The 22304-nt window shown below is 57.7% G+C and overlaps 1 protein-coding gene across 12 annotated transcripts in view; it reads left to right on the top strand.

Annotated features, from left to right (window-relative positions):
* The window catches only part of KCNIP2 (potassium voltage-gated channel interacting protein 2), a 46401-nt gene that overhangs the window by 13511 nt on the left and 10586 nt on the right, over positions 1-22304 (top strand). For 3 of the 12 annotated variants that reach the window (XM_054071476.1, XM_054071468.1, XM_054071469.1), the window contains exon 1: positions 12312-12568. The exons of 5 other annotated variants lie outside the window; for them this stretch is intronic. In XM_054071476.1, coding sequence (XP_053927451.1) covers positions 12451-12568 — 118 coding nt within the window. In that variant the 5' untranslated portion in view covers positions 12312-12450. Of the gene's footprint in view, positions 1-5768; positions 8324-12311; positions 12569-16045; positions 16192-16413; positions 21417-22304 lie in introns of those variants that run through there. 4 more of the 12 variants (XM_054071477.1, XM_009561468.2, XM_054071470.1 and 1 more) reach the window with 4 other exon arrangements.

Below are 22304 nucleotides of genomic sequence, written 5' to 3'. Positions count from 1 at the left end.
CAGGACATGTGGCAGACATTTGGGAGCATATTCCATGCTCTCACCTGGAACATATTTGAGAGCAGAGCTGGCATCACTTGTGGCCAGGCTGAGATTTTTCCCAGCCTTGCAGTTCAGAAAACTGTACTGAGACATGGAGTGGGAGTTGGGACAGGTGTGGGGACACGAGGTGGTGCACTGGGGATGGAAACCCCTGCTGCTGCCCATAGCGTGCCATGGGCACGGATCTGGGTGGACATCTGAAGGGTAAAAAAAGATGCCAGTTCAGGTTAAGGATTTGCTGTGGCAGTGTTGTGCTCTGACACAAAGCGTGCATCCTGAGATGGTGATGCCTCCATTTGTGAAGGCTGTGCTCTTTGGAGGTTCTGGAGCCGTGCTGCTCTACTGCCCGATATTACCTGAGTGCTCCTGGAGCTGCTGCGTTTTGTGAACCCAACATGCTCAGAAATGGCCCAGGGTGCTCAGGCTGTGGTGTCCTTGCTTACTGTTGATGTCTCAGCGTGTTGGTCCTGTAACCAGGGCAGAGCACAGCTCCTGACTCTTTTCCTTTCCCTGTGCCTCAGTTTCCCCACAGATGTTGGTGGTGGTCTTTGCTTTCCCTCTGCCTTCCCTTTGCAGGTCTTGGTGTGCACCCCAGGAGCCTGGAGCGGGACGATGAACCCTATCCCCCTTGCCTTGTCCCCTCCTCTCTGCTTGATACCCTTTTTGTGGGGTAATGAATGATTCACACCCTGGGGTAGGGTGGGTGGGTGCCTGTGGCTGCCTGCGCGATGCCAATGGGGCCGACGTGCCGCCAAGCACAGAGAGCTTTTCTGTGTAAATCCCTGAAATATTTAGCAGAACTGACTTAAAAAATACAGCCTGGGAGGAGTCAGTGCCTCAGCGTAACCTGGAGGGCTGGGGGCCATCACGGGGGGGTGATGGATGCTCCAGGGTGGTCTCCAGGGGACTCTGGCCTCAGTCTTTGCCCAACACCCACCACTCAAGTTGCTGGTGGATCTTGTGTCTGTCTGTCTGTCTGACCACCCATCCGTTGGGTCCTTCTGCTTCTCTCTGCCATTAGAAGGTGGAGGTGCCTCTATCCTTTCTCTGCAATGCAGGGGTGCTTTGGAGCTAAATTCCAGCTGCAACATGTCCCAGCCCCCAGCCCAGTGCCACCAGAGCCAGGCTGCTGCCTTCTCACCCCCTGCATGGCGGCTGCTGGCAGATTGGTGCTGGGGGACCCGTGAGCAGTGTTGAGCTGGGCTCCTTCCCTGGCCGTGCCTTCCTGAGCAGACGGATTACGCCACATATATTTTTTAACAAGATCCATCGGCTGGCAACGAGCCGAACTGTCGCCGCAGGTTTGTGATCAAAGCCAGACATGCCCTGGCAGCGCGGGGGAGGGTGGCCCTGCACGCCACTCCTCTCCATCACATGGCTGATTTATGGGACATTGATCCTGGCAGAGCAGGTTGGCATTCCGACAGTGTTGCAGGTAGCAGGTGTGTTGACCCTGCATCCCTGAGGGTACCAGGATGGCCAGTGTCCTCCTCCTGCCTGGCACAGCACAGTAATTCCTGAACCAAGCATATAAAGATGTGGCAGCCACAATGCAGAGCTCATGCTGCTGTTGGGCTTCGTGCACATCCCTACACCCCAAAATTGCAACTTCTGCTGGGAGTCAGGGTGTGCTGCATTTGCTGGCAGCGAGAGTGAGGTAGGAAGTGGTTTGTGCTTGTCCTGAGATATGTTTTGGGCCAGATTCGCAAGGGAGCAAGTGGATGTAAGGGATGCAGGGAGCTGTAGCTGGCTTTGGATGGGGAGCCAGCTGGCTGCTGCTGGCAGCTCTCCCTTGGCCTTCACAAGCACATTCTTTCGTGGATGCTCTCTGCACCTCAGCAAGGTAGGAGTTGTATGCTGCTCCATGCTCTGTACATCGCAGGGCGAAGCCCTGAGGTGCATGGCTGAAAGGCAGTGTGGGCTCATGGTTAGAGCACACTGCTCCTCCCAGGCTGTCTGTCCTACTGTGAGCCTTCTTCCCACTTCCCTGCTCGGTTTGCTCCTGTCCCCTTTGCCTGCCTGGCCTGGTGGGGTGGTGGGGCCATGCAGCGTGGTTGGTGGTGTGTTTTTCCCTCTGAAAGCACCAGCAGAGCCCCGGGCTGCGCTGCACTGTGACAGCACATCCCATGTCAGAGCCGCTGCAAATCCTGCCTGCTAATAGCTATGCAAATTACCTCATTAGCTGCCTTATTTACTTTCTCTGGCATCACTTTCTCAGCACTTCCCTGAGTCCTGAAGGCTGCAGGTCCCCAGGGCTGGGAGGAGACAGGAGTGACAGTGGGACCCCAGACAGGGCTGGCTGTTTCCATGCTGTGGATGGCAACGGTGTTTGGCTCCCACAGAGCCGCCCCCCTTGATGTGATGTGTCTAGGACCAGGGGCTCACATGGTTCCAGCAGTCCCTGCTGCTGTGATAGCCTCCTCCTCTTCCTTCAGTGTGCTCTGGCTCCCAGTTGAGTCTTGCTGAGCCAAGTGCTGCCTCACATCCCTCAAGCAGCCGTGGGTCTGGCGTTGCTGGGATGTGTATGTCCTCCATTCCCCCCAGAAGGTGACTGCTGGATTTAGATACAGAGAGAACAGAGCGTCTGCTCAGTACCTATGGACCTGAGTGGTGGCTTGAGGCTTGGCATAAGGCTGCAGGGTGCCCTGCATCCTTCCCTCTCTGGTTGCCCTTCCTCGTTAATGGAAATGTGCCTCCTTCCCACCCTGACTGCCCTTCCTCCTTGCGGGAGCTGTTGGCAGACGCTGTCTCAGGTTTCTGCCCTCTGCCAAGCCCACAACAACTCTAGATAGCTCCCAGATGCCCTGGTCGGGGTGTCCCTGGGCTGAAGCCCTGCTCTGGTCCTATCTCTGGGCTGTGTGGCCCAGGCTGAAACACTTTGAAGCCCAGGCACCATCCAGGGCTGGCACCAACCCAGTACGGTGCCCCTTGAGAATGTTCTTGTCGCAGGGTATCTGTGCCCATGCTGGGCATGCATGCAAACATGTCACTGCCTACAAGGACAGCTGTCTCCTGGTTGCATTTTCCAGAGGTGTTCATGTGCTCATGACAGTGGGATGGGCTTTGCACGGCCATGAGGAGGCCAACACACAAGTGGAACACCTTGATCCAGTCACCCTATAGGCTCTTCTGTGTCATACTGAGCCACTTGCATTGTGTCTGCTCCCCTGCTTCTGATTTTATTTTTCCCCTTCTCTTCCTGGCTGTGCTAATGAATATTTCATGGCCAGGAACCAGCATGAATTCCCCCAGCTGCTCCCTGCCCTCAGCACTCCCATGGCAGGTATGAGCCCAGATGTTGTTGCTTAGGAGGGATGTCTCTGCCAAGAATCCATCTCTGGGGGGAGAGGATCTTGGCAGGAAAGAAAGCAATGACTCTGCCATGGAAAGTGGTGGTGTGTCCTCCTCCCTGGCAGTGCTGTCACTGCCCCTTCATCCTGCACGGAACTGCTAGCAGAGCCTGGTGGCCGCATGACTCTGCACAGATGGTCTTCAATGGTAAAGGGTCTGGAGCTCAAGTCTTATGAGGAGCAACTGAGGGAACTGAGGTTGTTTAGTCTGGAGGAGGCTGAGGGGAAACCTTATTGCCCTCCACAATCTACCTGAAAGGAGGCTGTAGTGAGGTGGGTGCTGGCCTTTTCAACCAGGTAACAAGTAACAGGGCAAGAGGAAATGGCCTAAAGTTGCACCAGGGGAGGTTTAGATTGGATATTAGGAAAAAATTCTTTACTGAAGGAGTGGTGAAGCATTGGATCAGGCTGCCCAGGGAAGTGGTGGAGTCACCATCCCAGCAGGTGTTCAAATAAACCTGTAGACATGGTACTTCAGGACATGGGTTAGTAGGCATGTTAGTATTGTGTTGATGGCTAGACTTGATCTGAGAGGTCTTTTCCAACCTTAATGATTCTATGATACTATGATTCTATGATTCTTTTCCAACCTAAATGATTCTGTGATTCTCTTCTACGATTCTGTGATTTGTGGTTCCCATGCATCCTTGCACATGTGTGCGCAGCCTTGCCCAGGCAGCCCTGCTTGCCTGCACACTCCAACACAACCTCACATGTCTCCTCCTGTCCCCTGTGTGCCACCAGCCGCCACAGCCGTCTGAATGAGCTATGTCCCCAGCTCACCTCTTCACGCTGCTGCCACTGCTGCGCTGTGCCAGGGCTCCTCTTAGCGTCAGGCTCCAGAAACGGCACCGCACACGCTGTCTGTTGGACTGTGACACCACACAGACCATGGGTCAGACTGGGACGCTGCGGGTCAGACTGGGACACTGCAGGTCAGACTGTGGGGCTGCACAGACTGTGAGTCGGACTGTGACATTGCGGGTCAGACTGTGACACTCACTGTGCAGATATTGCGTGGGCTGCCCTGGGCTCCTTTGCATCCAGGCTTGAGGTGTCCCGGCAGAGACCCAAAACCTGCAGGCAGGCAGGCAGCAGGGAGTGGGGTCAGGGAAGCAGGAGACAATTTTGCTCTCTCATCTCTCTGAATTTGCTATTTATACCATACAGCAGGGAGCTGGGCCAGTCCCCAGTGCACGCTCGGCACTGGGCAGTGGGGGATATTAGTTAACCCTGCCAGAGCCAGAGCACGTGGTGGGAGCAGAGCAGGAGACAGAGCTTGGAGGTCTTCCTCCTTCCCCTTGCTGTGGCTCTAGCAATGCTGTGTCCCGTTTTCTGGAGCCCAGCAGGTGCTCTGGAGACACAGGCTGGCTCGAAATATCCCTCTGGGAGACAATGTCCTTTGCCTGTGAGGCAGTGTGGGGACTGGAGTTCCCCTGGGGCTGGGACAGGGGCTGGGGAACCAGTGGCTTCCTTAAGGGGATAGCAGGTTTGAGGGAAGTGCAGACTGGCGAGGTGGTGCCTGCACCCATGGTGCCTGCAGCCCAGCTGACATTGTAAGCAAGAAAGTGTGTGTAAGAGGGGCTCAGCAGCCCAGCTTTGTGGGTTGCTTTTGTTTTCTGCTGGATTCCTGTTTGTCTTCCCAAGGGAGAGGTGGTCAGTGACTGAGTGGCTTTGCTGCCCTTCTGCAAGGGCAAGACGCACAGTGCCTGGTGCCAGCCTGGGAACCCTGTGCTGGGGGGGAGCCATGGCGTGGGAGAAAGCTGACTTGTGTCTCTCTGCAATGCACCATCCTTGCAAAATACCTGCTGCGGGGTGAGTACAGTCCCCTGGCTCGGCCCATGTGGTCCCCATGAGCTTCTGTCTTGGCGTAAGTGCATGAGGGCCTCTCTAGAGAGCCGAGGCCCAACCTAGGGATGTGATGCTCCTTTGGAGATCGCTGTCTGGTTCTGGACTTGTAGCACCCGGGGATGCTGGTGGGCAGCTAAGCCTGGAGGTGAGGTGGGTGACTTTGGTGCTGGGCTCTTCTCTTCTGCTGTGTCCCTGCAGGCTGGCGTGGGGTGGCCTATGCATGCTGTTGCAGGGGCTTATGCCTTGTTCTGCATGGCCATCATGACTCGGATGTACAGGACAGAGCTTGCATCTCCACCTGCACTAGGATGGAGCAACCTTCCTGGCCAGGTGGGATCTGGCTCCCAAGGAGCTGGATGGGATTTTTGAGGTGGATCTGCAAACTTTGCTGTCACGTCCTGTGGGCTCTGGCACCCTCCTGTGGCTGTTCTGACACCTCTCCTATATCCCACGGCTTTTGGGATGCTGTGGCTGCCTCGAGCTGAGTTGTCCTGGCTGGTCCCCGCGGTCATGCAGGATCTCTCTCCCAGCATGGGGGGAGCTCTGCGTTTGCAGGATTTGGCCTTGTGTCACACAACTCACCGGTTGTGATCGTTGCAAGAACCTGTCCCAGCGTGTTTGTGTTGTGGGTTTGAGCCAAAAGCGAGGCTCCTGGATACCATAGATGATGATGAGGGTCCTAAACCCCTGACCTGTCCCCGGCAGTGGCAGGAGGGGACTGGGCACTGTTGCCAGCCCAGAATTCTGAGATTTTGTTTGTGGGCTGGTGATCTGCAGGGGATGGGTTCAGTTTGGATGTTGTGTTTACAGACTGTCCTACAGCTGATCCTCTTCATCCGCTGAGCTGCCCACGCTGCCCTGGCTGGCCTGGGCTGTCCCCTTCCTCCTTGCAGGGCTGATGGCCTTTGCAGCCCTTCCCTGGCTCACGGCTTTGTGGGTGTATTGTCATGGGTTGCAAACCTCTGCTGTGCCCTGTTGCACCTTGCCGTAGGGTCTCCTCAAACCTGGCTCAGCCCTGCAGTGACCAGCGCAGCATCGGCCTCAAACTGGGCCAAGGGGGTTCAGATTAGACATTAGGAAAAATTGCTTCACTGAAAGGGTTCTCAGGTGCTGTCAGAGGCTGCCCAGGGAGGTGGTTGAGCCACTATCTGTGGAGATATTTAAAAGACTGGTTGATTAAGTGTTTAGGGATATGATTGAGTAGTGGACAGTTATGTTTGAACTCAGTGATCTCAAAGGTCTTTTCCAACCTAGCAGTTCTATGATCCTATATTCCTCTGGTTCCTGCCCACTCCACCTTCACCCTGCCCCAGGGCACTGTCTGTCATGGTGTAGGGGCTCTCTGTTAAAGGGTCGCCCACTTTGCAGGGGCATAGCCAGCATAACAGACAGGGAGGGCTTGGTTTAGAGGTGATGGCCCTTCTTTTGAGGAGCAGGGTGTGAGGTTACCCTATACCAGCCACTGCAAGGGGTTCCTACCTCTTCCCTTGGGGCTCCTTGTTGAGGCATTGGTAGGGACTGGGTGGTCTAACTGTTCCTGGCTGGATTACCCTTACAAACCCTTTCCCATCCCTGAAGGAACATAAGCTACATTTTCCATCAGGTCTCTTTTTCTTTGCTTCCTCCTCCATTAATAAGAGATGAAGCTTATGAGATAATAGAGTCTGGATGGATGCAGAGATGAGAGATCCTGCTGGTGTGGGGTGTGTAAGTGACATGGAGAGGGAACTGCAGCTGGGAAAATGGGACTTGGGGAAGTGATGTGGTTGTCAGTCTGTACAGAGCATCTTGGCCTGGTTCTGGGAACAGGGAAATCCCATTGCCACCACGCTCCAGACTCTCTTCTGGCTCTGACATACTCTGCAAGATAGCAACTCACTGCCAGGCTGAGCTTTGGAGTGAGCAGCTCTCCACCCAGGCAGTCTGGGAGTCTGTCTCCTCTTCCTCCTATCCTTGCACTGATCCTCGTCTCCTCCCCTGCGTGGAGCGAAGAGAAGCGGGTGGTTGGCACGCAGGGATGCAGAATGCTTGCAGTGCCGACGGGCTGATGCCTGGGGAGCAGGATGCTTGCAGCGCTGGAGTGCTGTTGTCAGAGGGATGCAGGACGCGCGCAGTGCTGGATGGTTGATGTTCGGGGATGCAAGACGCTCACAGCACTGGCTGGCTGGATCAGATGATTGACACCCAGGGATGCAGGATGCTTCCAGCACTTGAATGAAGGAGTGGAGGGCTGATGCCCTAGGATGCAGGATGCTGTCGGTGCTGTCTTCTCTCCGGAAGGAGCATCCTTCTCTGCTCTTGGAGAAAGGCGGCTCTGGGATGCAGCAGTGCTTCATTGGTCAGCGGGACCTGTGGAGTCTGCGGGTTGCCATACCAACCTGCCTCTGGTTCCCGGCCAGCCGGGGCGTGAAGTGCCGGGTCGAGCTGGTAGCAAGGGGCGGACCAGGAGCCGCGGGCAACCCAGGGCTCTGCCAGCTAGAGAGGCATCCAGCTGTCTCTCCCGGAGAGCTGGCTGGCACCACTGAGCTCCCTGGCCCTGAGCATCCCCCTGCTGCTACTCACTACCTCTCTCTGCAACTTTCCTGCACGGAGGGGGCTGGTGGGCTGGCACAGCACAGGGGAGGCTCACCTGGGCATCCTGCTCCCTCAACGAACTTGTGTCAGCGTTTGCGAGCCAAAGCGCTGGGAGAGGCATTGCTGCTGGACCCCTGACCCCACTGGCTTGCAGCCAGCCTGCACAGGAGCTTCCCAGCACAAAACTTCCCAGCTGGCTGCCTGCTGCCTGGGAGCGGGGCCTGGAAGCTGCCACGCTGGTGGGTGCTGCTTGTGCCCTCTCTGCTGGGCTGGCCCTGCTGCCGATGCCTGCAGGCTTGCTCCAGGCAAGGAAGGCTCTGTCCTCCTCCGGGCATCGCCTACTGCTCGGAGGAGCTGGGGGGCTGTTTGCTGGGAGGGAGTGCGACTGTGTCCCTCCCCAACGCTGTGAGCTGGAGCCATGAGCCACTGCCAGCAGCGCTGCAAGAGGCAGCTGGGCCGGGTGATCCGCTTCTTCTACCAGTTTGTTACCGGGACCCTCTCCCAAGGTAGGTGCCACCCTGGGGGCACAGGGACTCCTTTGTGTGGGAAAAGGTTTTTGTCTAGTGGGCTCCGTGGGGCTGTTTGGGGAGGAGGGTAAATGCTGTTTAGATGCTGAGCAATTCAGCCCTGGGTGGAGGGGTTGCACTGGGCTCTGTGTGGGGCAAAGCTGAAGATGCTCACAAGAGGCAATGAGAGACCCTGAAGGTCCCCTGTGGGCCTAGGGTGATGGGAATATTTTATCTGGGGAGGGGATTGGTGCAGTGAGAAAACTGCTGTGGAAATAAATCGCAGGTGGTCTGACCCTTCTCTGCAGTGCCAGGCATCCACTGCTGCTGAGGCTGGGGCTGTGCCCTCTGTCCATCTGGCCAGGGAAGCCCTGGGTGTGCCCGCAGGCTGGGGCAGGGACACGGACACACCCTGGTGCCTGCATCCGCCTGTGCTTGTGTCCTGGGATGCTGCCTGGTCCTGGGGACAGAGCTGTGTGCCCCCCCAGTTCGCTGTCACAGCCCTGGCAGGACCTGCATCCCCTGCCAGCCCTTGCACAGCTCAGCCAGCTGGCCAGGACCACCTCTCCTGGGTGTGAGCCCAGTGCCACCTCCTTACCCCAATGGGAAGTCATCATGTGCCTGTGTGCGCTGGGACAGTGGGTCCTGGGGACCTGGGGTCCTGTCTGCGTCCTGGGGACAGGTTGCCCTCCTCGTGGCCTGGTCCCGCTGGGGACCCTTGGGCTGCTCCCTCCTCCACGGTGAGGAGGGACACACCATGCCAGGAGCATGGGGGAGGCCTTGTTGGGCCAATGTGGAACTGTCATGCTTTGGAGCGCGGCTGGACTTGCACCACCTTCCTTAGGGCCCAGCCTGCCTGAAAATACCCTCCAGGCTCTGTCTGTTCCTTGTCTGGGGGAGCCCCTGTGTCTTCCCAGCCTGCACCCATCCCTAGGGCCAGGCGATGGCGAGGGCACCCCGGGGATGCTCTTGGCACAGTGCTGGAGGCTGGGACACGGGAGCAGTATCTGCCCTGCCACCTGTGCCCCGCTGCGCCCAGCTGCTGCGCCACCTCTCTGCCCATGAGGACACAAGCCTTGTGATGGTAGATTGCCCGGCTGCAGGAAACCCTCCCCACAGGCATTTCCCATAACTTTTCAGCCCTGTGAGCCCTTCAGGGCTCCGTGCCAGCCCACAACATGGCAATAGGGGAAGAGGTGCCGGGGTACGTGTGGGCCTGGCTGAGCGTTATGCCAGGCTCCAGAGGCTCGCTGTGCCCACAGGCAGTTCTGGATCCATCCCTGCTAGTTGGCTCCCTCAGGCTCTGGCCAATTAGCCTGGAGCGGAGAGGGCAGAGGATGAGTCAGCTGAGTCCAACCCTGGGTGCGAGGGGCACAGCTGCAGGTGGTGGCGCAGAGTGGGAAGGGGACTTTCATATGCTCCCAGCTGTACCACTTCCAAGGGTGTTCTGCTATAGGTCATTTTCCCAGTGTTTTGGGCTTTTCAGCTAGCATTACAAGGCTGGGTCTGTAGTGGGTGTCCCAATGAGGTCTGGTCTCTGGACTGGCCATGCGTGGTGCCAAGCAGCCCCAAGGGCTTGGCCCCATCCTGCCCCTGCAGCCCTGCTGGTGTCTGCAGGGTGGCTGTGCTGCATGGAGCTGGGATGGATGCAGAGGACAGGACCGGCAGTGGGGCATCAGCTAATGTTGCTCACCCTCTTCTTGATGTCCTCTGTTTTGTGGGAGAAGCTGAAACAGCGTGAAACACAGAGCCAGGCAGGTCTGTGTCCCCCTAAGGCTTGGAGTTTGGAGCTGGGAGTGAGATGTGGGGCTTGCATCGCCTTCTCCTTTCTGTGGCATCTCCTCATCCCCAGCCACTAATGGTCTATGTGGCACATGGGTCACCGGATGCTGTCACTCCCTCCAGCCTCTGTCCTCTCCTATTGGCCTCTTTTGGGGGTCAACAAGCCCCTCTGCCCTCCCTGCAGAGGTGAAGGAGGTCCCACAGAGCTCACAGGGGTGCCCGACCAGGCAGGCCCCGGGGTGGGGAGCCCTCCCAGCTGAGTGCCCTGAGGAGCCAGCCAAGGACAGATCGCTGATGGGGGGAAAGAGAAATGACTCAATCAATTAACCAGATTAAAACTGTGACTTCACCTCCCCAAAATAGCATTTTGCCAATATTTTAATGTGCTTATTAATAATCTGCTCGTGCTCTGATTAGCAGCGAGGTAATAAGGGATCAGCTGTAACCTAAATTTAACTCTCCCTAATGGATGATGGCCCCAGAACCAAAAAAAAAAAAAAGGAGCGGCTCCTATCCATCAGGCTGTACCCCATGGCGGGTCGGCAGCTCCCAAGTGACCTGGGCAGCTGCTGCCCGGCTGTACTTAGGGGCCTCTGCCTCTGTTTTGGCCCAGGTGGTCCCATGGCACGTTTTGGGATGGTAGTGCCCTAGCATCCTGTGGCGCTTAATTAGGAGCATCCTAGAAGTAGCCACAGTGGCAAGTCCTAAGCAGGGCAGAGCCTGGCCTCATGGTCAGGGTGCATGGTCTCCTCCTGAAGAGATGGGTCCCTTGGCAACTGCTCCCTCCCCATCAGCTCCTGTCCCACAGTGGGAGATGGTCCCCTGTGCCCAGCTGCTGGCAGTGCCGGGAGGGTGGGGACACGGAGCAGCCACCTGGCTACCTGACAGTTCTTGGTGTTGCCTCATGCGTGTGCGTAGCACACTATGTGCATGGAGCTTTCTGGGCAAGGAACCCCACTCCTGAGCAATTCTATTTATCGTATACACAGAGGTGGCTGGTGGGGTTGTTAATTTTACCTGAGTGGCAGGGCTACATTGCTGGCAGCACCAGAGAGCTGAGGTGGGGGTGGGTGGGCAAGGGACACTTCATAGCTGTTATTGTCACAGCCCAATGTGTGACAGGAGAGGTGACCTGGGCTTGGTGGCAGCCTGGGCTGCCCATCCCGACACAGCTGTGCCTGGGGCAGTGTTACAGGGCCTGCTGCCTTCCCTAGCACTGAGGCATGGGCACATGCCGTGGCCACTTTGCCACCCTGTCCTGTGTCCCCTCTGGAGGCTCAGAGCAGCTGGTCTTGGAGGAGAGAGAAGGGAAGAGGGGACAGAGCTGGGTGCCTGGGTTCTGCACCCTGAAAGGAGTACAGCTGGGGTGATGCTGTGCTCTGCACATAGCACCTGAATGGCCGTGTCTCTTGGCTGTAGATGCAGGGGTGGGAATGGGACATCTTGTATGCAAAGATATTGGGGTGAAATCCTTGGGTCTGGCATCTTCCCTAGCCACATATGCCATGGGGTGGCCGATGGGGCCAAGCGTGGTCACAAGAAGTGTCTCAGGCATGGGTGCAGCTAATTCTGTGGGGCCTGGGGGCTGCCAATGAGTCTGCCCAAATTCACAGTGGCACCGTCAGAGTGTCCCCTAGTGTTGCAGAGCAGGTACCTGGCCAGCCAGTCTCTGCTTCAAAGCTGAAAAAAGGGGAGGCTGATTGTGGGCATTCCCAAGGGAAGCTGTTAAGGGACACAGGGGATGAGATGCCCATGCCTCTCTGCCAGACACAGCTCTCAGGGCTGGCAAGGCTGCGGAGCCTTCCTTCGAAGCCCAGTGTCTGGAGCAAGGACAGATGTGGACTTCCCAGCAAAGATCCTGGCACTTGCCAGTCCTGGGCTGTAGCACTGTTCCCTGGGGAGCCCAGTTTCCAGGACTCCCAGCTCCTCCTGTGGGGTGGCAGCAAGGGGCTGAGCCCCAATGGTTCTGGGGTCACAGCTGTCAGGCTGCGGTGGTGCCTTGCTGGCCTCACAGCACAGAGACTTACACACATGTGTAGTGAGTCCCGTCTGTGCTCTGCCCCCTGCTTCCTTCTCCTGGTTGATGGTGCCACTCTCCCCCTGGGCCAGGATGGTTATTTTTAACTGTTTGCCATGTGCTGCCTGAGCACAATTAAGGTAATTGGTTTGGGAGCCTGGCTCTCACATGCTGCTCCCAATTACCTGCCTGCCTGCCCATGCGGCCCCCCGCCTCCCTGCCCGCGGTGGCCATCTCTTCTGGCAGTGGGGGACTGCCGGGACAGGACTGCCCCAGATAGCACAGTGGGGCTGGGCACAGGGCGCAAGCGGGCACAGGGGATGGAGCCATGGAGAGGACATCCCTGCACAACGACAGCCTGCTCTATGCCTCCCTGATTGCCATCCTCCTCCTCATCTCCTATTGGTTCACCACCCGCTGCTTCAAAATCATCAGCGGCATTGAAGGTATGGGGTTGGGGACATGGGGTGACAGGGTGACTCTGGCCCATCCTATACCCTTCCACAAGCCAGGTGGCAAGGCGAGCCGGGCTCTTGGTGTGGGAGAGGAGGATTGGGGACCTGCCTCTCTGGGGCACTTTGATCCTCTCCTCAGTCACTTTATTTATTCCTCCTCGCCGTGGTCCTGCTCCACAGTGTGTGAGAGCAGCCAGGGACAGCCAGGGCTGAGCTGCAGTGGTGCCCAGGGCTGCTCCAGGCATCCTGCTCTGCTGTGTCTGGGTGCCACTTGTCTCGCTGCAGGACAGGGATGCGGACAGGCTTCCTGGTGCCTCTCACTCTGTGGAGGTGCCCAGTGCTGATGCTGGGGCCTTAACCTTCATTTTGGGGCTCTCAATCCCTTTAAGCATGACCTACATCATTGCTCCTTAGCTGGTGTGTTAGGGAGCTCTGGGACGTGGTGAGGGTCCTGGTTTCCCCAGTGAAGGGTCTCTCCAAGCCCCACTGCAGTATGTGTATGTTCCAGGGGCTTTACAGGGTAAGACCTCCAAGGCAAGGAACACGGCAGGAGGGGGTGGCACTGGCGCTGCGTGTTTGGGAACGTGCAGTGCCTCTCCTGCCCCGGGCATGTGTTTCTCCATTGATCCATGTGACCTCTCCCTGCACAGCTCAGCTAGAGCCTCATTGCTTTTCCCATGGTATGTCCAGACACTGGCTGGCTGCAGGGGCGAGGAGCCAGCCCTGGGACCCATGCTTCAGGGTTGGGGGCAAAGCCCTGTCTCACTTCTGATGGGGTGTATATGTTTTGAAAGGACCGGCCCTTTGAGCATCTTTTGCGGGTATCTCCAAGTGTGGGTCCAAAGGCAAAGCCCCACATGTTGTCCCATGTTTGTCGTCCTCCATTGGGGCAGCTCCAAACAGAGGAGCATCCCTGGGGACCTGGGTGAGCTGAGGGGGTGATCCCCTAAAACACACCCCCAGCCCGTCTGGATTGCTGTCGGTGTGAGGGGGTGTGCTCTGGGTGAGAAACTCTGGTGAGTTTGCGGGTGCTGGGAGCTGGGCTCTGGCACGGTGTGTAGCGCTGGTATGTGGCACTGGTGCTGAGTGCCTGTGCTGGTCCTGGTGGAATCCTGCATTGTCCTGGTAGTGAGTAGCAAAGGGCTTTTGTTAATGGTCTCAGCATGGAAATGAATAATCCTGGCATGGCGGCTGGCAGGTGATTTATTGCTGCTCCACAGGGGAGGCCGGCTGGCACGGGACAGGCACGAGGGCAGGCAGGGAAGCTGTTGCTCGGTGGCTGACCTGCTGCTGCGCTCTTTGGCCCCAGCATCCCATGATGCTGGCACAGATGCACAAGGGGCCAACAACTGTCCACTTGTGTGGATTGAACAGGTTCACTTGTCAGAGGAGCTGCCCCAAACCCTCTTTGGTGGGACAAGTCCTGGCTTATGCTGGAAGGGCTCCTCTACTGCTGTTTCTGGTCAAAATTAGGATGCATAAGTAGCCCCATGGTGTGCAGGATAGGCATCAGCCCTGGGAGCAGCTGGAGGCTTGGGGAGAGGATGGGTTGCAACTGTGGCTCAGCTTTAAAAATTGCTTTAAAAATTGCTTTAAAAAATAGCAGTTGGCATCAGTGAGAAACTTCCTCCAAGAGTGCACCAGGCTTGTGTCACTCTGTTCCTGAAGGGACTGGCTTACAGCCGGGGCAAAGCCAAGAGCCACCTGGGTGACATCCAGTGCCTGGAAACTCACTCCTTTCCAAGAAAAGGAAATGTCGGGTCTGAAAACTTCCAGCCTGAGGTATGTTTCCCCAGGGAGGACTTTAATCTCTCTCCCCAGGCTGCCTCTGATGCATTGCTGGCATCTTGTACTGGCATCAGAGCCTTGGGAGCATGCCCCAGGCAGGCAGGAGATGCCAAGCCTGGTGGCATGGAGCCACTAGGTAGCCCAACCATGCCATGACCTGGGAGTGAGCCACCAGCCCCCTCTGTCGCTTGCCAAGGAACAAACCTGCAGCCTCCCAGTCTGGAAATGGGAGCCTGGATGGGGCTTGTGGGCCAGGGGGTAGGGAGGATTGGTGTGGGGCAGCCTTGCTGGGAGCTCTTGTCAGCACCAGCCAGTACCTCTGCTATCCCCTTCCCCCCATGGCTGTCCTAGGGTGATGTTTCTTCCTTTAGTAATGTTTCCCCCACGGCACAAAGACAACAGGGAGGGAAAGGGGCTTTCTGCCTTGGTCCTGTCTGCAGGGCCCTTTGTCGGGGCAGGAGAGCCCTGGAGCTGGAACTGCCCGGTGGCCTGGGCATGGCCACCCCACCTGTACCTGGGGCAGCTGGTGTTTCCTGCTCATGCAGAAACAAAACAGAGTGGGGAGCAGCTGTGGCATGGGTCAGCCCTGTTCCCTGTCTGCCACCCTGGAGCTGCAGTTGGGAGTGGTCTTGCATCATGTCCCACCTGGAACTCGCCCACTTGGGGATGGGCAATGGCAGTGCAGCCAAGGGGTGCTGAGCCCTGGTGATGGGCAGGGACCAGTGGGCACCTGGCTCCATGACAGTCCCTGTGGCTTGCGATTGAGCAGCCGAGCAAGGGCTGGGATGCTGTTAAAAAAAAAAAAAAAGTGCAAAGTTAAATATAGCCCTGTTGGCTGGGCATGGATGAGTGATCGAGCCATGCGGACGCCTGGGTTCACCCTCTGCCTCCAGCTGCTGTGTGACCTTGGCTGGGTTCCACTGAGTCCTCAGCCCCTGTGTCCCCTCCTCTCTTGCCTGTTGCCGTGCTGCCTGTGGGCCTGGCAGTATCTCAGGCACCCTCCATCACAGCCAGCACTCATGGCCTGTTCCCCCAGCTCTGCTCCGTCTTCTCTTGGCTCTCCTAGTGAGACAGACAGACCCATCTCCCTGCTCAGAAATGGGGCAGCTGGACCTGTTGCCCCAGACCCACCCCAGCTGAGGACTGCAAGTACCTGGTGTGCTCAGCCACGGTGGTCCTTGCTGGGCGGGTACGTGTGTGGGGTGCAGAGGACAAGTCTGAGTCATTCCTATCCTGGATGTTTAGACAGTGCCCAGCGTCCTGTCCCCTCCCTGTGTCCCCCCTGGGAACTGAGTGCCTTTTAATATCTGTGGCCCGTTTCCGTAGCAACTGCATTAAGCAAATCGATGGAGGTGGTGTCATTGGAATGGGAGGGCATGCCTCCTTCCCCTCCAGCTCCCCCATCCCTGCCACCACCACCACCCCCGCCTCCCTCCGCTTGGCTTCTGTGCTCTTACTCTCAGGCACAGCTCTGCTCCATCTGGGCTCTCAGCTGTTGGCTCCTCAAGCCACCTGCCACAGCCCCATGCTGACCCCTTACTTGCCCATGGCTGATGGCAGGCGCCCCTGAGTAGAGGGGTGTCAGCCAATTTCCCCTTGGGGTCACCAGCTGGCGTTCCCTGGGGATGTGTGGTCCGTCAGCCATGGCGCTGGGGTGAGGGGGCTCTCTGGGACAGTGGTGGGGAGGGAGTGGGGAGGTGTGGGGCCATGAGACACCCCCACCATGAACCTGGAAGGCCTTGAGATGATCGCGGTGCTGGTGGTCTTGGTCCTCTTCATCAAGGTGCTGGAGCAATTTGGCCTCTTCGAGCCTGTGTCCTTGGAAGGTAATGGGTGTGGGCGGTGCTGACTCCTCCAGGAGCATGGAGGGCAGCTGGGGGGTGTCCAGAGCTGCCCCAAGGATGCTCTGAGGGTGCTGCATCCACGGGAGAGTACTGGGACGCGGTGTCCATCTGCTGCTCGCAGAGGCGAGCAGGGGGGAAGGGGGAGGGAGGGGAAGGGGGCAATGGCTGGGGACATCGGGAGGGTACAGGGCTGGCTGGGCAGCTGCTGCACAGTGGTGGCTTTGGGGTGTGCTGGGGTGCCACATACTGAGACTGTGTGTGAGCGTGCAAGTGGGCACGGGGGTGTTTTCCAGTGCCTCTATAGTAGCTATGTGTTCCGGGGTCTGTGGCAACCTCACCCTGAACATGAGCTGTCAGGCTCAGCACCAGCCTGCAGAGAAGCCAGGCCTGGGCAGGATGGGTCCCTGCTCTATTCCCTGCTCCTGTCCCTTCCCAGAGCTCCCTCCATGGCCCTTGGGCAGGGTCAGGGGACACAGGGGGTGCTGCCCAGCTGGGAATGAGCCGTGCAAGGTGCTGAGCAGTGTGTGTGGGGCACACCTGGCAGAGCACAGATCCGCTCTGTGGACTTGTGATGGGAGAGAGGTCAGGACCTCTCGGCTGGGAGCTCTCTGGACTCCCAGGTTTGGTGTTCTTTGAAAAGGTCCCCCCAGCTCTGTCTAGTCCCTGCCCATGCCTGCAGACACCCATCTGAGGAATGCTGCAGCTTGCCCATCCCTGGGACGTCAGGGGTGTATGTGGGTGAGGAGGTGACAGGCAGTTTACGTGGTCCACTGGTGTCCTGGGATGCTCCGCTCTGGTTCTGCAGCACTGTCTCTCGCATGGGCTGAGTGTGGCAGTGAACACCAGCTCCCCACCATACACGGTGCTAGGGCACCCGTGAGCTGGACCCATTGGTTGGCTGTGTGTAGAGATGAGGAGGGAGAGGGCAGAGGTGAGGGATGTCTCCCTCTGGTCCTGCGAACCTGCTTGCAGGACAGGAAAGCATGATGGGTGGAAGCTTTCATTGCTGTGTAACTCCATGCTTTGTCCTTGTGCTCCAGCAGAAGCACTGCTACATGGATCATTCCAGGAGGGAAACTGAGGCATGGGCTGAGCTGTCTCCTATGAGCTCCTGTGCAGGGCATGCTGACTGTGCCCAGCTTGAACTCCTGCTTCCCTGTTCTGCTGGTGATTTGAGGCAGGAGGGTGTCAACTGAGGTTGAGCTGAGCCCTGGGCACTGTATGGGGCATCCTGTGGGTGAGTGGCTCTGTGTTGGGATGGGGATGAGATGTGCGGGTTGTCCCTCTTGGTCGTGAGATGGCAGGTAAGAGACTTTGCTCTCCAGGGAAGGTCCTAGGCATTTTCTGGGGCTGGTGAATGCTGAATCTTCTCTGGGGGTTGTTTACCAGCCATGCCTGGGCGGACAGTGACAGCTCAGGGACCACAAAGAGCCTGAAACAGTACGCTAATGGCTCGGGTCTGCTAATGGAGGCAGGGCCCAGCCACCCCCTCCAGAGCCATCAATACTGCCTGTTCCACTTCCACTGTCCCATGCCCCCGCTCTCCCTGCCCTATCCCTGCCAGTCCTCTGCCAGCAGTGGTTTCTTTGCCCAGGCCCTGCTGATGGTGTCCTGGGGATGTGCTAAGAGGTGTCGTGCCACCATAGTGATGGTCTGGGGATGGAGCATCTCCAGGGAAGACCAGAAAATCCCCCTAGCTCTGCGGAAGGGTTCAGTGAGAGCATCTTGCAACGAAACCCTGCCTGCCCCTGAGGGGACTATGGAGGGGAAGGGGACAATGTAGTGGAACTCCAGGCTTGATGGGTTCCCAAACTCAGCTGGGTGAGTCCCTGAGCAACCTGTCCTCCATTTGGAGCTGGCCCTCCTCTGAGCAAAGGCTTGAATGGGAGCACTGGTTGTATGCACCCCGTCACCCTGTTTCTTTGGCAGTGTTGCCCCTCAGATCCCGCACAGCCAGAGCTGCTGTCTGGCAGCAGCGGCAGAGCATGTCCCGTAGGTGTGCTGTGCTCTGGGAGCTGCAGGAGCGATCGATGCTGGAGCTGGCGTTGTTTACCAGCTGGTTAATCACTGATGGGCCATGTCACTCCACTGCTGCCCCTGTGCCATTGTGCCTCTCCCCTGCCCCAGACATCTCTCAGTGGAGCTGCACATGGAGTGGCTCCCAGCTCCCTGCCAAGAGCCCATTTTGGTCAAGCATTTGGATAGAGTCAGGCGAAGAGAAACGCTATTGATTTTGGCTCCTGAAGTGTAGCATCAATAATTCAGTGCAGAGCAATCGGTCCTGGCTGGGAGGAGGAGTGGGCGGGAGGTAAAAGGCAGGAGAGCTGCCTGTGTAGCCCAACCTCAGATGAATATCAGATGAAGCTGAAGATTGCTATCGGCAAGGTAATTGGTGCCTGCTCGGGAAAGGCAGGGCTGTCACCACCTTGGCTGTGTCCATATGTGGGGCAGACAGGTTTGCAAGTGTCTTGGAGAGCCCTAACATGGGGTGTGCTGGCCCCTGCCCTCCCCAGGAGGCTACTGATGTAACCCTACAGCTGAAATTGTGGAGGGAAAGCAGGGTTAGAGAGGGTGCCAAATGCCTCCGTGCTCTGGGGAGAAACAGGAGGAAGCTGCAGCCTGCCTGGGTGCTACTGGCACCCCAAAGGATGCTGGGCAGGAGGGTGGTGCCCATCTCAGGGCAAGGGTCTCTCCAGAAAGGGAAGAAAACAAGCATCCTTGTGATGCAGGTGAAAGCAAAGCTCCGTGCCAAGCTCTGCTTTCCTGTGGCTTTCCAGGAACGCCTTTGGTAGGAGCATGGAGTTTTGGATGCAGGAGGGACTGGCTCTTCAGGGCAGGTTAGGGCACCATCCAGCCTGGCAGGTTTGACAGACCTGAGAGGTCATGGTGAGCTGGCTGTAGGTGCGGTAGATCTTGGAGCACCAAAATCCAGCCTGGGACAAGTATGAGTGATCCAGGTTGAATCTGGGTCTCCCTGGGCTGGGGTGCATCAAGGATTTCCCTGTGTGCAGCAGGTTTAACCTTTGCCTTTCCTTTTCCAAGGGCTGGTAGGTATTTCAGCTGTCTGGCCAAGGCTGGTGGCTGAATCAAGAGAGAGCTGCTGGCTCATGGTGAGGGCTTGCAAAGCAAGAGGGGAAGGGGCAGAGGGGTATGGTAGTTGTGGCTAGGCTCTGGGTTTGGATCCAGCATAGCCTTACGCAGTGAGGCATGCTGTAGCAGGGCCACATCCTGCTAGTGCTAGGGTCTTGGAGAAGAAGGTTTCCTGGGGGCCTTATACTCTCTTCTGTGGAGCACCTCCCACATGCTCCGCAAGCAGGGACATCAGCCCTCGTCATTGCTGTAGGCACAGGATGGACTGTGCTGTTTCAGTCTGCCTGGAGACCGTGAAGCTAGGGGAGAAGGGAACTTGGTCCTGGGTCCCCTTGGCTGTGACCTCTGCTGCTGGGGCCAGGGCAGCTCTCGCAGTCTGAGCTCCCCAAAGACTACAGTGCCTGCGGCACACGCCCTGCTAACTCTGCCACTGTGTGGTGTCACATCTCGCTCAGCCCAGCCAGACGCAATTAGCTTGTTGAATCTTTTCTCCCTCTGGCCTCATGTTAATCACTTTTCACATAGCTTCCCTCCCAATTCCCTCTGGCTTGGCTCGCTCTTACTGTTGCTTTTGTGCCTGGAGAGGTGAGCAAGGAGACCCAGTAGGACACAGGGCAGGGATCTCGTTCTGCTGCATCCTGCCTCAGAGATGGATTATGAGCCAGGGGATAGAGGGACAGTGAGATTTCTCAGGAAGGTGAGAAATCACAGGCTGGAGATAGAGCAGTAAAGCTAGAGAGCAATGGAGCTTGTTGGCACAACAAGCCCTTCTTTGCTGCCGTTTTGCCAGTGGAGGATGAAACCTCAGACTCCAATGAGAGAGGCTGACTGGAGCCAGCCTCGGGCTCTCTAGCACAGGGCTGCAGGGTGCTCTGAGATCTCAACCGGGTCTCATTCAGCCCTCCCCTGCAAGGGGCAGGATGAGACTTTGGGGTGGGGCTCAAGTGAGAATAGAGGTGCCCTGGGCAGGGCTCTGTGGGGTTGTGATCCCTAGAGTGTAGGCAGCAAGAGGTGCTTGTCTGCAGCATCCCCTCCCTGGGATGCAGGGAAAGGCTTGCTGTGCTGCTGGAGCAGGGTTTTGTTGGATAAAAAGCAGTTGTTAGATGAGAGGTATGTAGAAAACTGTCTCAAAGAAACTTTCTAAAATCGCTGCTGCCAGGCTGGGGTCTCTGCCGTGCTGCCCACAGGGCAGGGCTTCGTGTGGGCTGTGGGAAACCCCCACCCTGGCTGGCTGCACCACCATGCTGCCTTCCCTCCAGACCCCAGAGCAGAGTAGGGGTACCTCCAGCAGCAAGCGAGGTACCCAGGGCTGGCAGCCCCCAGCTGCAGCTCATCCACATCCTGCGGATCTTCTATATGACTGTGACTTACTTGTTGGTGTGGGTGTTCCCCAAGGAGGTGAAGAGGGAAGAGGTGAGAGTGGCAGGTGGTCAGCAGATGAGGCTGAGCTCAGAAGCAGGGGGTCCCTTGTGCCATGCTGTGAGTACATGCAAGGTGAGGGCACTGCTGGGGGGCAGGTTTGGTGGTCTGGAATGGGGCAGAGGGCTGTCCCAGGCAGGACTGGTCTCTGGGCTGGGTGGCAGCAGAGTCCTGGGGGGCAATGAGCAATGAGCTCAGCTCCAGGGCTGGTGCCACCACGCGCTGTTGTTGAGGTGGGAGTCAGGGGCAGCTGACCCTCCTCCACTCCCCCGTTAGTGCCAGCTCTGCACCCCTCTGCAGCTTTCCAGGGCTGCGGGGTGCTTGTGTCAGTCTGTGTAGGTGCAGGGTGACAACAGTGAGTGCCCCGGGGGGCCTGGGGTGAGAGCTGGCCCCTAGGTCCCTTGGGCACATACATGATCTCTCCCCTTCCCTGCAGCCTGGGTGTCCTTAGGGACCCTGGAGGGTGCTGGGGAGGGGAAGAGGGAGGGCCAAGGTGGGCTTCTTCTCCCCTGCCCTCTCCGTTCCTCTCTTGCCTGCTCTGTTGCTGCCAGAGCAGCTGGGGCTGCATGTCTGGGGGATGTCGGTTGCTGGGAAGCTCTGGGACCCTCAGGGGCTGCAAACGGTGGGCATCATCCTGCTGTTCTGCTCCAGCCTCAAGCTACTCCACACCCCAGGCATCATCGACCTGGCTGGGGGAGGTGGGATGGGGACAAATATGGGGATATGGTTGCAACGGGATGGGGATATTGTGGTGGAGGTGCTCCTCACCTCGTGTCCCAGGGGCTGCAGGGTGGTTGGATGGGGGAGATTTGGAAGGATTGCTGTGTTTGTGGCATTTTAGGGGGGGCTTTAAGATGTGGAAGGGTGTCTAGGTTGTCTGGTGGCATTAGGATGTAGGGAGCTGGAGAAGTGAGGGTGTCTGGTGGCATTAGGATGTAGGGAGCTGAAGAAGTGAGGGTGTCTGGGAGTTGAAGTCTGGGAGTGTTTTAGTGTGTTGGGGTGCTTTGAGGAGCACTGGGATGCAGGAGTACTGGGGATGGTGGGGTGGGAATATCTGGAGACATTGGGATGTAGAGTGTTAGGGTGTGGGATGCTAGAAAGTTAGGGTATCTGGGAGCCTTAGGGTGGGGGATATCTGAATCTGGAGGCATTGGGGTGCAGTGATGTGTGGGGTCCTGGAGGACTGAGCTGTAGGAGTCTGGAGCACTGGTGTGCAGAGGGCTGGGCTTTGTCAGATGATGGGGAAAGGGCTGCAGATGACTGGCGCTGGGGAGACCAGTGGGAGCTGGGGGTAAAAAGCGATGGATGTGAGGTGCAGCCTCATGCAGGGGAATTGGTGGCTATGGGGGAAGTGAAGCTGAGAGAGACTGGAGCCCTTGGCCCACTTGTTCTTCCTGTGGGGCTGTGCCAGGTTGGGGAGGGAAGGGGCTGCTGAGCTCCCTAGATTGGCAGGGAATGATAAGAATGAGACTGAATGTAGTCAGACAAGAGAACCCAAAACCTGTCAGAGCAAGGGATGGGTGGGAGCGCAAATGCTACACAGTGCTGCTTCGGCTGTGCCATGGACAGTCTTGGCTCAGGCAAGA

This window comes from Cuculus canorus, chromosome 7, assembly GCF_017976375.1.
Source record: "Cuculus canorus isolate bCucCan1 chromosome 7, bCucCan1.pri, whole genome shotgun sequence".
Lineage (NCBI taxonomy): Eukaryota > Metazoa > Chordata > Aves > Cuculiformes > Cuculidae > Cuculus > Cuculus canorus.
The sequence above is the reverse complement of the archived record's forward strand: the minus strand, read 5'-3'. Positions and strand labels throughout refer to the sequence as shown.